The sequence below is a fragment of the Nerophis ophidion genome, linkage group LG12 (genome assembly GCF_033978795.1).
Source record: "Nerophis ophidion isolate RoL-2023_Sa linkage group LG12, RoL_Noph_v1.0, whole genome shotgun sequence".
NCBI lineage: Eukaryota > Metazoa > Chordata > Actinopteri > Syngnathiformes > Syngnathidae > Nerophis > Nerophis ophidion.
This window is the reverse complement of record NC_084622.1, coordinates 49654229-49665491: the sequence shown is the minus strand read 5'-3', so window position 1 is coordinate 49665491 and position 11263 is coordinate 49654229. Positions and strand designations below refer to the sequence as shown.

The window sequence follows — 11263 nt, the reverse complement described above, 5'->3', positions numbered from 1 at the left end:
TATATATATATATATATATATATAGAGAGAGAGAGAGAGAATAATATAGTATAATATTATATCAAATAATATATAAATGATATTGAAATAATATTGTGTATATATACATATATATATATATAGATATATACACACACATATATATATATATATATATATACACACATATATATATATATATATATATATATATATATATAGCATTAGATATCTCCTTGTTAAAATAAAGACGCTCCAGACCATAAGCTTTTCCCAGTCTCTGTGCCGTCTCCTTCTCCCTGAAACCCTCACATGGGGATCCGAAAGGGCCCTACTCATAAAAGTGTTAAAAAATAAATTATACATTTTTCACTGTTTACTTTTAACACAATAATCTCAAGATCAACTTCAGATCTATCCGTCAATTAAAAGTTTTATTGTTGTTTATGTTTTTTGTTTGTTCATTTTAGGCCTTTTTATAAGGCAAACACAAAATATGCAACATTTTCCCCCAAAAATATCTCAAAGTGGAAAATTTTACGTGATGTAATTGGAGCCTTGAATCGGTCAATAATTCGTAATGACATTGATTTTGATTAATTATTATTTTTTTAAAGAAAGAAACAGCCAGCATGGCAGCTTTGTGTTATTAGAGTAAACATTGCAAAATGTTATTACATTACACCCATTTGCTCCTTTATATCACTTTTTACGTTTTAAAAATGTTTCAATCGTATTTTTAAAAATGTGCCGTTTGTCCGTTAAAAAATTACCTGCGGGCCGAACTTTGGACACCCCTGGTCTAGACCATGTTTTGCTTTATTCATTATTTATGTGTTTTTTGTTACTTTATGTTGTATATTTTTTTACATGAGATTTGCAGTTCAATTTATCATCAGAAGGACTTAGGCCCCCACGCGGAACTGGGCAGAGCAGTCTTTTGTAAGAGTACATAATACTTCATCATTGCATGCCATAATAAGTATATATACTTTTTCCCCAGCTGAGCACAAGCTAATTATGACTTGCAATATGTACATACTGTATATACGTATATGGATGGATCCCTGCGGCCATTAAATGCTTCATGTGTACTTTAAATATTACTTTTTTTTCTTGACATTTTAGAAAATAAAATGACAATCGTGCACGGTAACATTGAAACTTTTATTAAAACAAACGGTCACCGATTACATTCTCATTCGGCTTTGCTGCAGTGAAGACACAGAGGAGCGTGAAAGGAACACATTAACATACGGTAAAATACATTCTTTGGTTTTTGTCAATAAATTGGAATTTCCATTTTTCTCTTTGAGATGAACTAGGAAAAGCGATGCTCATCTTGTTAGCGTTGACAATTGGCCTCAGAACAGGCAGGTGCTGTAAACTGTGACCTTGTGGCTGATCTGCTGCAGCAGCTCCTTCACCGAAGCCTCCAGCTCCACCAGCTGCTCCGCCTTTGTCTCTAGAGCACGCTGGTTTTCTGCGTAGGACTTCTCAAGATCTGAAAAGGTAAGCAAGCGTAAGAAGTCTGCTTTTGGTGAATATCATAGTTCTCACACTTAAGGCTCACACTTTGGAAATGTAGTTCCCGTTAAGATTTTCAATCCCGCCTGCCAGACATTCAATCAATCAATCAATGTTTACTTATATAGCCCTAAATCACTAGTGTCTCAAAGGGCTGCACAAACCACAACACAAACCACTACGACATCCTCGGTAGGCCCACATAAGGGCAAGGAAAACTCACACCCAGTGGGACGTCGGTGACAATGATGACTATGAGAACCTTGGAGAGGAGGAAAGCAATGGATGTCGAGCGGGTCTAACATGATACTGTGAAAGTTCAATCCATAATGGATCCAACACAGTCGCGAGAGTCCAGTCCAAAGCGGATCCAACACAGCAGCGAGAGTCCCGTTCACAGCGGAGCCAGCAGGAAACCATCCCAAGCGGAGGCGGATCAGCAGCGCAGAGATGTCCCCAGCCGATACACAGGCAAGCAGTACATGGCCACCGGATCGGACCGGACAACCTCCAACATAATATTTTTGTTTACCTTTAACATCAAAACCAGGGGTCCCAAACTAAGGCCCGCAGGCCGGATCCGGCCCACGAGCGTCCAAAATCCGGCCCGTCGGAAGTCCGAAGTAAAAAAAAAAATATATATCTATTTTTTAAATGAATAAAATAATATATATATATATATGTATATATTTTTTTTATTCATTTAAAAAAAAAAAAAAAATCAATATTTTTTTTAAATCCGTGCTTTATAATCCATTTTCTACCGCTTGTTACTCTGTGTCTCCTTGCCGCTCAGGCGAATCATGTTGTCTAAAAATGCATTTTCCCATCAATAACGTGACATCATTGCGCTTGGAATAAATATATACACACACACGTATATATATATATATATTTATATTAGGGGTGGGCAAATTAATGCGTTAATTATGAGTTAATTCATCAATCTATTAACGCTGACAATTATTTTATCGCACATTTGCGTATGTTGTTTACATGCTTTTATTTTGTTAACGCCTTTTCTTAACAAGATGGCGTCGCCCGGCGTCGAGGGGCTCTTGGTAAAGATGGAACATTTGGCAAAAATACCGGACAATTCTGCAAATTTCATGGCTGGCTTACAGCGTGGTCACTCCGGGATCACTTACGACCGCCAGACAATTCTGAATGTGGATAGATCGGGCCGTTTTGGACTGAATGACGCGTGCCTGCTAGACCGGCTAGCTAGCATGGGAATACTTTGCCGGCTACATCCAGCGGCCTGTGAAGCAGCGGAGTATATGTGTTGTCTGTCTATTTATGAATAATGCAGACGAGGAGTGTTGGCTGAGTTCTTAACGTTTACTTTCAGAGCGTGCATATCACAACATACAAGATGCCGTCATGGCGACACAACCTATACCGGGCTACCGCGCATGCTCGTCACTCCTGTTGCATGCTGGGTAGGGTAGTTCTTTTTTTCCCTGGCTCATAACATCACAATATAGTACCCTGTATATGCGTTCAGTTTATCAAAGCACCAAGCAAACAATCGAAAAATTCCCATCATATCAATTCCTAGATATGGTCATAATTATTTTAAGTGCACTACGCAGAATAAACACAACATTATTAATATTGCTACTACGGATAATTTGATGAAAAATTTCCTAAAACAGCCCACTACCTATAATATATGTTTTTCAAACATAAGATCCCTGATAAAAAAAAATGTTTCTGCTGTTACCTCAGAAATTGCCTGTTCAGATGTTATGATTGTGGCTCAGAGATTTGTATGTAGATTATATTTATTTTCCATAACAAACAGGATAACTTAAATACCCTGGCAGTGGCAATAAGCTTAAATGTTTGTATTTACATTTTTTGAGTTGATTTTCATAAAATATGCTATTTAACTGCTACTGTTTAACAAGGACTGATTTAAATTGTGTTTGCACAACAAATGTTTTGGCGCTTTCGTTCATGTGGGAGAATATTCCAATAAAGGTGCACTACACACTACTTTTGAATTCATTATTGGGCTTTGCGTATACAATGCAGTTAATCGCGATTAATCGGACAAATAGTGTGATTAACTTCGATTAAAATTTTTCATCGTTTCCCAGCCCTAATATATATATATGTAAACAGACCGGCCCCCAGCCAAATTTTTTCAACCCAATGCGGCCCCAGAGTCAAAAAGGTTTGGGGACCCCTGATCAAAATTGTCGCTGCCATTATGATGTACAGTACTGTTTTTAAATGACCGTCAGTCATCAACTACAGAAAGTATTTCAATGGGTGAAATCTCCGTTTTTGGGTGTTATAGGAGTTATTACGGAAATCTTCTTCACAGCAGCTCAGACGAGGAACAAAGCAGAGTGGGCGGGGTTTGTTTTCAGAGCAGCCAGCCTGAAACGCGTGTGTCAGAAACAGATGCGGAAGCAGATTTTTACAACAATGTTCTGCATAAAAGTAACAATATATCATATTGAAGGTGTTTATTGCACTATGCATTCATGTTTTGCTGTTTTTTTTTTACATTTTTGTTGTGTTTTGATTGATTGTAAAAGATCTCTATCGAGGAGCTGGTCTGAGAAGTAAAAGAGGAGCAAAGTTCATATGTTGTTAATATTCAGTCTTTTATTGTTCAAAGTTAATATTGTAAATCATACTTTCTTTATTTTAATGTACATTTTGGGTGTCCCATTCAGTAAAAAAACTGTAAAATTATATTCCGTTTTTTTGAGATGTCATAACGTTTTTAGAACTCTATCGGACATTGTAACTTTTGGTATTAGTGCCGGATAGTCGAACCTCGGATTTAGGAGGAACAGTGTGGTTTTCGTCCTGGTCGTGGAACTGTGGACCAGCTCTATACTCTCGGCAGGGTTCTTGAGGGTGCATGGGAGTTTGCCCAACCAGTCTACATGTGCTTTGTGGACTTGGAGAAGGCATTCGACCGTGTCCCTCGGGAAGTCCTGTGGGGAGTGCTCAGAGAGTATGGGGTATCGGACTGTCTTATTGTGGCGGTCCGCTCCCTGTACGATCAGTCCCAGAGCTTGGTCCGCATTGCCGGCAGTAAGTCGGACACATTTCCAGTGAGGGTTGGACTCCGCCAAGGCTGTCCTTTGTCACCGATTCTGTTCATAACTTTTATGGACAAAATTTCTAGGCGCAGTCAAGGTGTTGAGGGGTTCCGATTTGGTAGCCGCAGGATTAGGTCTCTGCTTTTTGCAGATGATGTGGTCCTGATGGCTTCATCTGACCGGGATCTTCAGCTCTCACTGGATTGGTTCGCAGCCGAGTGTGAAGCGACCGGAATGAGAATCAGCACCTCCAAGTCCGAGTCCATGGTTCTCGCCCGGAAAAGGGTGGAGTGCCATCTCCGGGTTGGGGAGGAGACCCTGCCCCAAGTGGAGGAGTTGAAGTACCTAGGAGTCTTGTTCACGAGTGGGGGAAGAGTGGATCGTGAGATCGACAGGCGGATCGGTGCGGCGTCTTCAGTAATGCGGACGTTGTATCGATCCGTTGTGGTGAAGAAGGAGCTGAGCCGGAAGGCAAAGCTCTCAATTTACCGGTCGATCTACGTTCCCACCCTCACCTATGGTCATGAGCTTTGGGTCATGACCGAAAGGATAAGATCACGGGTACAAGCGGCCCAAATGAGTTTCCTCTGCCGGGTGGCGGGAGTTTTTTCAGCACTCACTGGATCGGTTCGCAGCCGAGTGTGAAGCGACTGGAATGAGAATCAGCACCTCCAAGTCCGAGTCCATGGTTCTCGCCCGGAAAAGGGTGGAGTGCCATCTCCGGGTTGGAGAGGAGACCCTGCCCCAAGTGGAGGAGTTCAAGTACCTAGGGTGGCGGGGCTCTCCCTTAGAGATAGGGTGAGATGCTCTGCCATCCGGGAGGAGCTCAACGTAAAGCCGCTGCTCCTTCACATCGAGAGGAGCCAGATGAGGTGGTTCGGCCACCTGGTCAGGATGCCACCCGAACGCCTCCCTAGGGAGGTGTTTAGGGCACGTCCAGCTGGTAGGAGGCCACGGGGAAGACCCAGGACACGTTGGGAAGACTATGTCTCTCGGCTGGCCTGGGAACGCCTTGGGATCCCCCGGGAAGAGCTAGACGATGTGGCTGGAGATAGGGAAGTCTGGGCTTCCCTGCTTAGGCTGTTGCCCCCGCGACCCGACCTCGGATAAGCGGAAGATGATGGATGGATGGATGGATGGTATTAGTGTTCCTGAAAAAAAGGGACCCAAACACACATACCGTACAGTAGATTTTTACAGATGAATGTGTATATATAATTTATACTCACGCACACATTGGCACCCCAGACACATTTTTTTGTCTCTGTGTGGCACCCGGGTCAAAATATTTGCCTAGCTCTTGTCCAAACTGTGATACAAGCTGCAAAGTGATTACTCTAATTCTTATTCAAGTGTCATTTCTATTTTGTCTAAAATTATTGTTAAAATGTGTATACAATATCAATGAAAATAACATGCAAAAGTAGTGTGTGTGCTATTAAGACATCAAGAACATCTCAAGGTATTAATCAAAATGCACATGATACTTTTTCCATTGGTTTTCTCTTCTCACACAATCTAAAACAAGCCTGTCAAATATAGGAATGTATCGATAGCGGGGGTGGAGAGGCGCCTTCTGAAGAAGAGCAGTTTGGACCCAAATGTTTTAAATAACTACCGACCTGTATCCAACTATACATTTTTAAGTAAAATTTGAGCAAAACTGTTTTTGAACCAAGGCAATGACTTTTTAAATATAAAAAACATTTGAGAAAGGTTGGTTCTGCTTTATCTAAGCGCTGCTTTTGACACAGTAGACCATCATATTTTATCAAAGAGACTTCACCTGTTGGGCTTCTTTAGTTTTTAACTCGTTCCGCTCTTATCTCACAGACAAATGTTTAATGTAAGCAAGGATGCATGTTCCTCTGGAACCTGTGAGATAAGATGTGGGGTTCCTCAAGGCTCAGTTTTAGGTCCCATTCTTTTTAATGTTTATATGCTGCATCATGGAGACGTCATTAGGAGTCACGGCATCAGCTTCTACAGTTACGCTGATGATACATTGCCGTGTCTCCTGATGACACAGGACCAATATATATACCCTTTTTTTAACTGTATCAAGTCATGGATGGCAGTGAATTTACAACAGCTCAAGCAGGAAAAACAGAGGCAGAATTTTTTTTACCAAAATTAAAACATTTCAAACTCACACAATCTATTGAAAATCAAATAAAAATATTACAAAAAATATATATGTATATATATATATATATAAAAACATATACACACACACACATATATATATATATATACATACATATATGCACACATACATACAGTATATATATATATATATATATATATATATAAACATATAGTGAGGCAAAAAAGTATTTAGTCAGCCACCGATTGTGCAAGTTCTTCCACTTAAAATGATGACAGAGGTCTGTAATTTTCATCATGGGTACACTTCAACTGTGAGAGACAGAATGTGAAAAAAAAATCCAGGAATTCACATTGTAGGAATTTTAAAGAATGTATTTGTAAATTATGGTGGAAAGTAAGTATTTGGTCAACTATTCAAAGCTCTCACTGATGGAAGGATGTTTTGGCTCAAAATCCTCAGATACATGGCCCCATTCATTCTTTCCTTAACACGGATCAATCGTCCTGTCCCCCTTAGCAGAAAAACAGCCCCAAAGCATGATGTTTCCACCCCCATGCTTCTCAGTAGGTATGGTGTTCTTGGGATGCAACTCAGTATTCTTCTTCCTCCAAACACGACGAGTTGAGTTTATACCAAAAAGTTCTATTTTGGTTTCCTCTGACCACATGACATTCTCCCAATCCTCTGCTGTATCATCCATGTATCCATTTTGGTACAAACTCAACTCGTTATGTTTGGAGGAACAAGAATACTGAGTTGCATCCCAAGAGCACCATACCTACTGTGAAGCATGGGGGTGGAAACATCATGCTTTGGGGCTGTTTTTCTGCTAAGGGGACAGGACGATTGATCCGTGTTAAGGAAAGAATGAATGGGGCCATGTATCGTGAGATTTTGAGCCAAAATCTCCTTCAATCAGTGAGAGCTTTGAATGGTTGACCAAACTTATTTTCCACCATAATTTACAAATAAATTATTTTAAATTCCTACAATGTGAATTCCTGGATTTTTATTTCAAATTCTGTCTCTCACAGTTGAAGTGTACCTATGATGAAAATTACAGACCTCTGTCATCATTTTAAGTGGGAGAACTTGCACAATCGGTGGCTGACTAAATACTTTTTTGCCCCACTGTATATACATACACATACACAAACCCTGTTTCCATATGAGTTGGGAAATTGTGTTAGATGTAAATATAAATGGAATACAATGATTTGCAAATCATTTTCAAGCCATTTTCCGTTGAATATGCTACAAAGACAACATATTTGATGTTCAAACTGATAAACATTTTTTTGTTGTTGCAAATAATCATTAACTTTAGAATTTGATGCCAGCCACACCTGACAAAGAAGTTGGGAAAGGTGGCAATGAATACTGATAAAGTTGAGGAATGCTCATCAAACACTTATTTGGAACATCCGACAGGTGTGCAGGCTAATTGGGAACAGGTGGGTGCCATGATTGGGTTTAAAAACAGCTGCCCAAAAAATGCTCAATGCGACATGCTTGAAAACCAAAAATTGCTTGTAAAACGTGTATCAATACATTTTAGACTAGGAAATGGCTGGGATTGCGTTTACAGTAAAATTTTACGTATTCCCAGCCATTTCGTACTCTGTCAACACAAACAGAACATCCTAGAATTCATAAGCGTTTGGTGGTGTAGTAGTTTCAGTTCATGCTTTTTGAAGCAAAGGGGTTTGAAACAGAAAGCAAAATTATCTAAAAAAAATGTGCCTTATTTTTAACTAATTTATTATTAATTATTTTCTCTGTTAATTTTATCATTGTGCACTAAAATAAATTGAACCATTTGTTTTCCATGTATTTTATGACATGCATTTAAATAAATTCAGGTTTGAGTTTAATAGTACAGGAATCGGGGAAATTTTAGTGGGCCAGTCTGGAACAAAAAGTCCAGGGCCTAATTTTTTCCCCAGTCCACCCGTGTCCCCAATTCATGACGCAACATCAGTAAGTCCCCATAGTCATCCTGTTGCTGCGCGGGGACTACAAGATGTGCTAGAGTGCTGTTGGAATACCTAACTAGTTAGACTTGAACACACAATCTCTGAAAAGTGAACAAATATTGTGATGCTACCTTTCAGAAGCTTCAGCTTGTCACTGGCTTGCAACAGCAGCTCCTTGGCTTCCTGCTGCAATAATGCCGCTTTTTTCTTTGCATCAGCCAAACCGCCTCCTTTTTGATCAATCAGCTGCTCTACAGTGGATAACTTATCCTTTAGTTCAGAGTCCATGTCCTATAAATCAAAGAAAATACAAAAAGAAAATTATAAAGCTTTAGTTTTGCTGAGCCATCCTCAAGCCTAAAATTGACCTTTTAACTTACCTTTTTTAACTCATTGGCAATTTGTTTTATGCTTGTTGCATCCTGAATGGTGTGTTCACTGCTTATAGTGGCATTCAAAGTTTTGGCCCTCAGCAGTGTCATGTTTTCATCAAGGCGATGTAGTCTTTGTGTGGCATTGTTCAGTTTGAACTCTGCATCTGTTGTCTCTGACTTCACCTAGACCAAAAAGTCACGCGTGTTACAACAACATAATCAAGTAACTTGGACTAGGACACACAGAAAACTGACTGAGAGTAGGAGCTTTTTGCTGTTCTGGATATCGTTGGTGGCCTGCTGGATTGCACTGACGGCCGCTGTCTGAGCTCTCTGAGCTTCTTCCAGAGCTAACTTCACCACCTCAGCAGAGTTCTTTACGTCGGCTGCCTCCTGACTGTTGAGTACAAAGTTGTAGTATAAGAACTCTGAAATTAATTAAACAGAAACATTAGATGACCCTAATCACTTCAACTACCAAAAACTGTTACTATAATCCTTGCATCTGCTCATCTTCGAGATGCCACCTCAGTAGAAGCATTTAAGTCTCACCTTAAAACTCATTTGTATACTCTAGCCTTTAAATAGACTCCCTTTTTAGACCAGTTGATCTGCCGTTTCTTTTCTTTTTCTCCTATGTCCCACTCTCCCTTGTGGAGGGGGTCCGGTCCGATCCGGTGGCCATGTTCTGCTCGCCTGTGTATCGGCTGGGGACATCTCTGCGCTGCTGATCCGCCTCCGCTTGGGATGGTTTCCTGCTGGCTCCGCTGTGAACGGGACTCTCGCTGCTGTGTTGGATCCGCTTTGAACTGGACTCTTGCGACTGTGTTGGATCCATTATGGATTGAACTTTCACAGTATCATGTTAGACCCGCTCGACATCCATTGCTTTCCTCCTCTCCAAGGTTCTCATAGTCATCATTGTCACCGACGTCCCACTGGGTGTGAGTTTTCCTTGCCCTTATGTGGGCCTACCGAGGATGTCGTAGTGGTTTGCGTTGTGGTTTGTGCAGCCCTTTGAGACACTAGTGATTTAGGGCTATATAAGTAAACATTGATTGATTGATTGATCTTCTTCCATGTTGGAAGTGCTTGTTGCCATCTCAGCAACTTCACACACACTGGGCTATTCCAGTGATAGATGAAGATTATTGCCTAATGAATTATAGAACCACATCATCTGCAAAAAGCAGAGACCAGAATGTGGCCACCAAATTGGAACTACCAATCCCACTAGAAATTCACCGGCTACCTGTAACAATGAGCAGCTTCGTCCACCCATCACTGGAAACAAATATGGAATCCACCAGTAGTCCATCCATCCATTTCCTACCGCTTGTCCCTTTTGGGGCGCTGGAGCCTATCTCAACTGCGTTTCAGGCAGAAGGCGGGGTACACCCTGGACAAGTCGCCACCTCATCACAGGACCAACATAGATGGACAGACAACATTCACACACTAGGGCCAATTTAGTGTTGCGAATCAACCTATCCCCAGGTGCATGTTTTTGGCGGTGGGAGGAAGCCGGAGTACCCGGAGGGAACCCAAGCAGTCACGGGGAGAACATGCAAACTCTGCACAGAAAGATCCCGAGCTCGGGATTGAACTCAGGACCTTCATATTGTGAGGCAGATGCACTAACCCCCTCTACAACCGTGCTGCCCTACACAAACAAAATGGTGTCTACCTGTAATGTTTGTCTGATCTTGAATGGGATTGTGCTGAAAATCGTAATTTCCCCTCGGGGATTAATAAAGTATACCTGATTCTGATTCTGTATTACAACTAGTGCTTTCTTCAAGTCCACAAAGCATACATAAACTGGGGTTGTACACCCTCTAGAATCCAGAGCCTTGAAACACTGTAGGTCAGGGGTCAGCAACCCAAAATTTTGAAAGAGCCATATTGGAACAAAAATACCCCCCAAAAAATCTGTCTGGAGCTGCAAAAAATTAAAATCCTTATATACTCTTAAGTGTTATAATGAAGGCAAAACATGATGTAAGTGTCTAAATTAGCTATATTAGCCTACCATCAAAGGCTGATGCAAATCTTTGTTTACAGAAATGTTGTATTTAATTTTTATCCTACACATTTTTGCAACATTGGAAATAAATAGTAAAATGGAGGTTTCTCACAGGATGAGAAGTTCTGGAAATTACTGGCTCACAACGCCCAAAGATATAGATGTGTGTGTCCAACCTAAAGCAAACGGCAGGCTGTCTCCTT

General features: G+C 40.8%; 1 protein-coding gene across 1 annotated transcript in view; it reads right to left on the bottom strand.

Moving 5' to 3' along the window:
* Positions 1–1132: 1132 nt before the first annotated feature.
* lamb1a (laminin, beta 1a) overlaps positions 1133–11263 on the bottom strand; it is a 107584-nt gene continuing 97453 nt past the window's right edge. Inside the window, exons 30-33 of the mRNA XM_061916652.1 lie at positions 9290–9431; positions 9041–9217; positions 8792–8951; positions 1133–1483 (exon numbers count right to left, since the gene is read on the bottom strand). Of these exons, the coding sequence (XP_061772636.1) occupies positions 1344–1483; positions 8792–8951; positions 9041–9217; positions 9290–9431 (619 nt within the window). The 3' untranslated portion in view covers positions 1133–1343. The remainder of the gene's footprint in view (positions 1484–8791; positions 8952–9040; positions 9218–9289; positions 9432–11263) is intronic.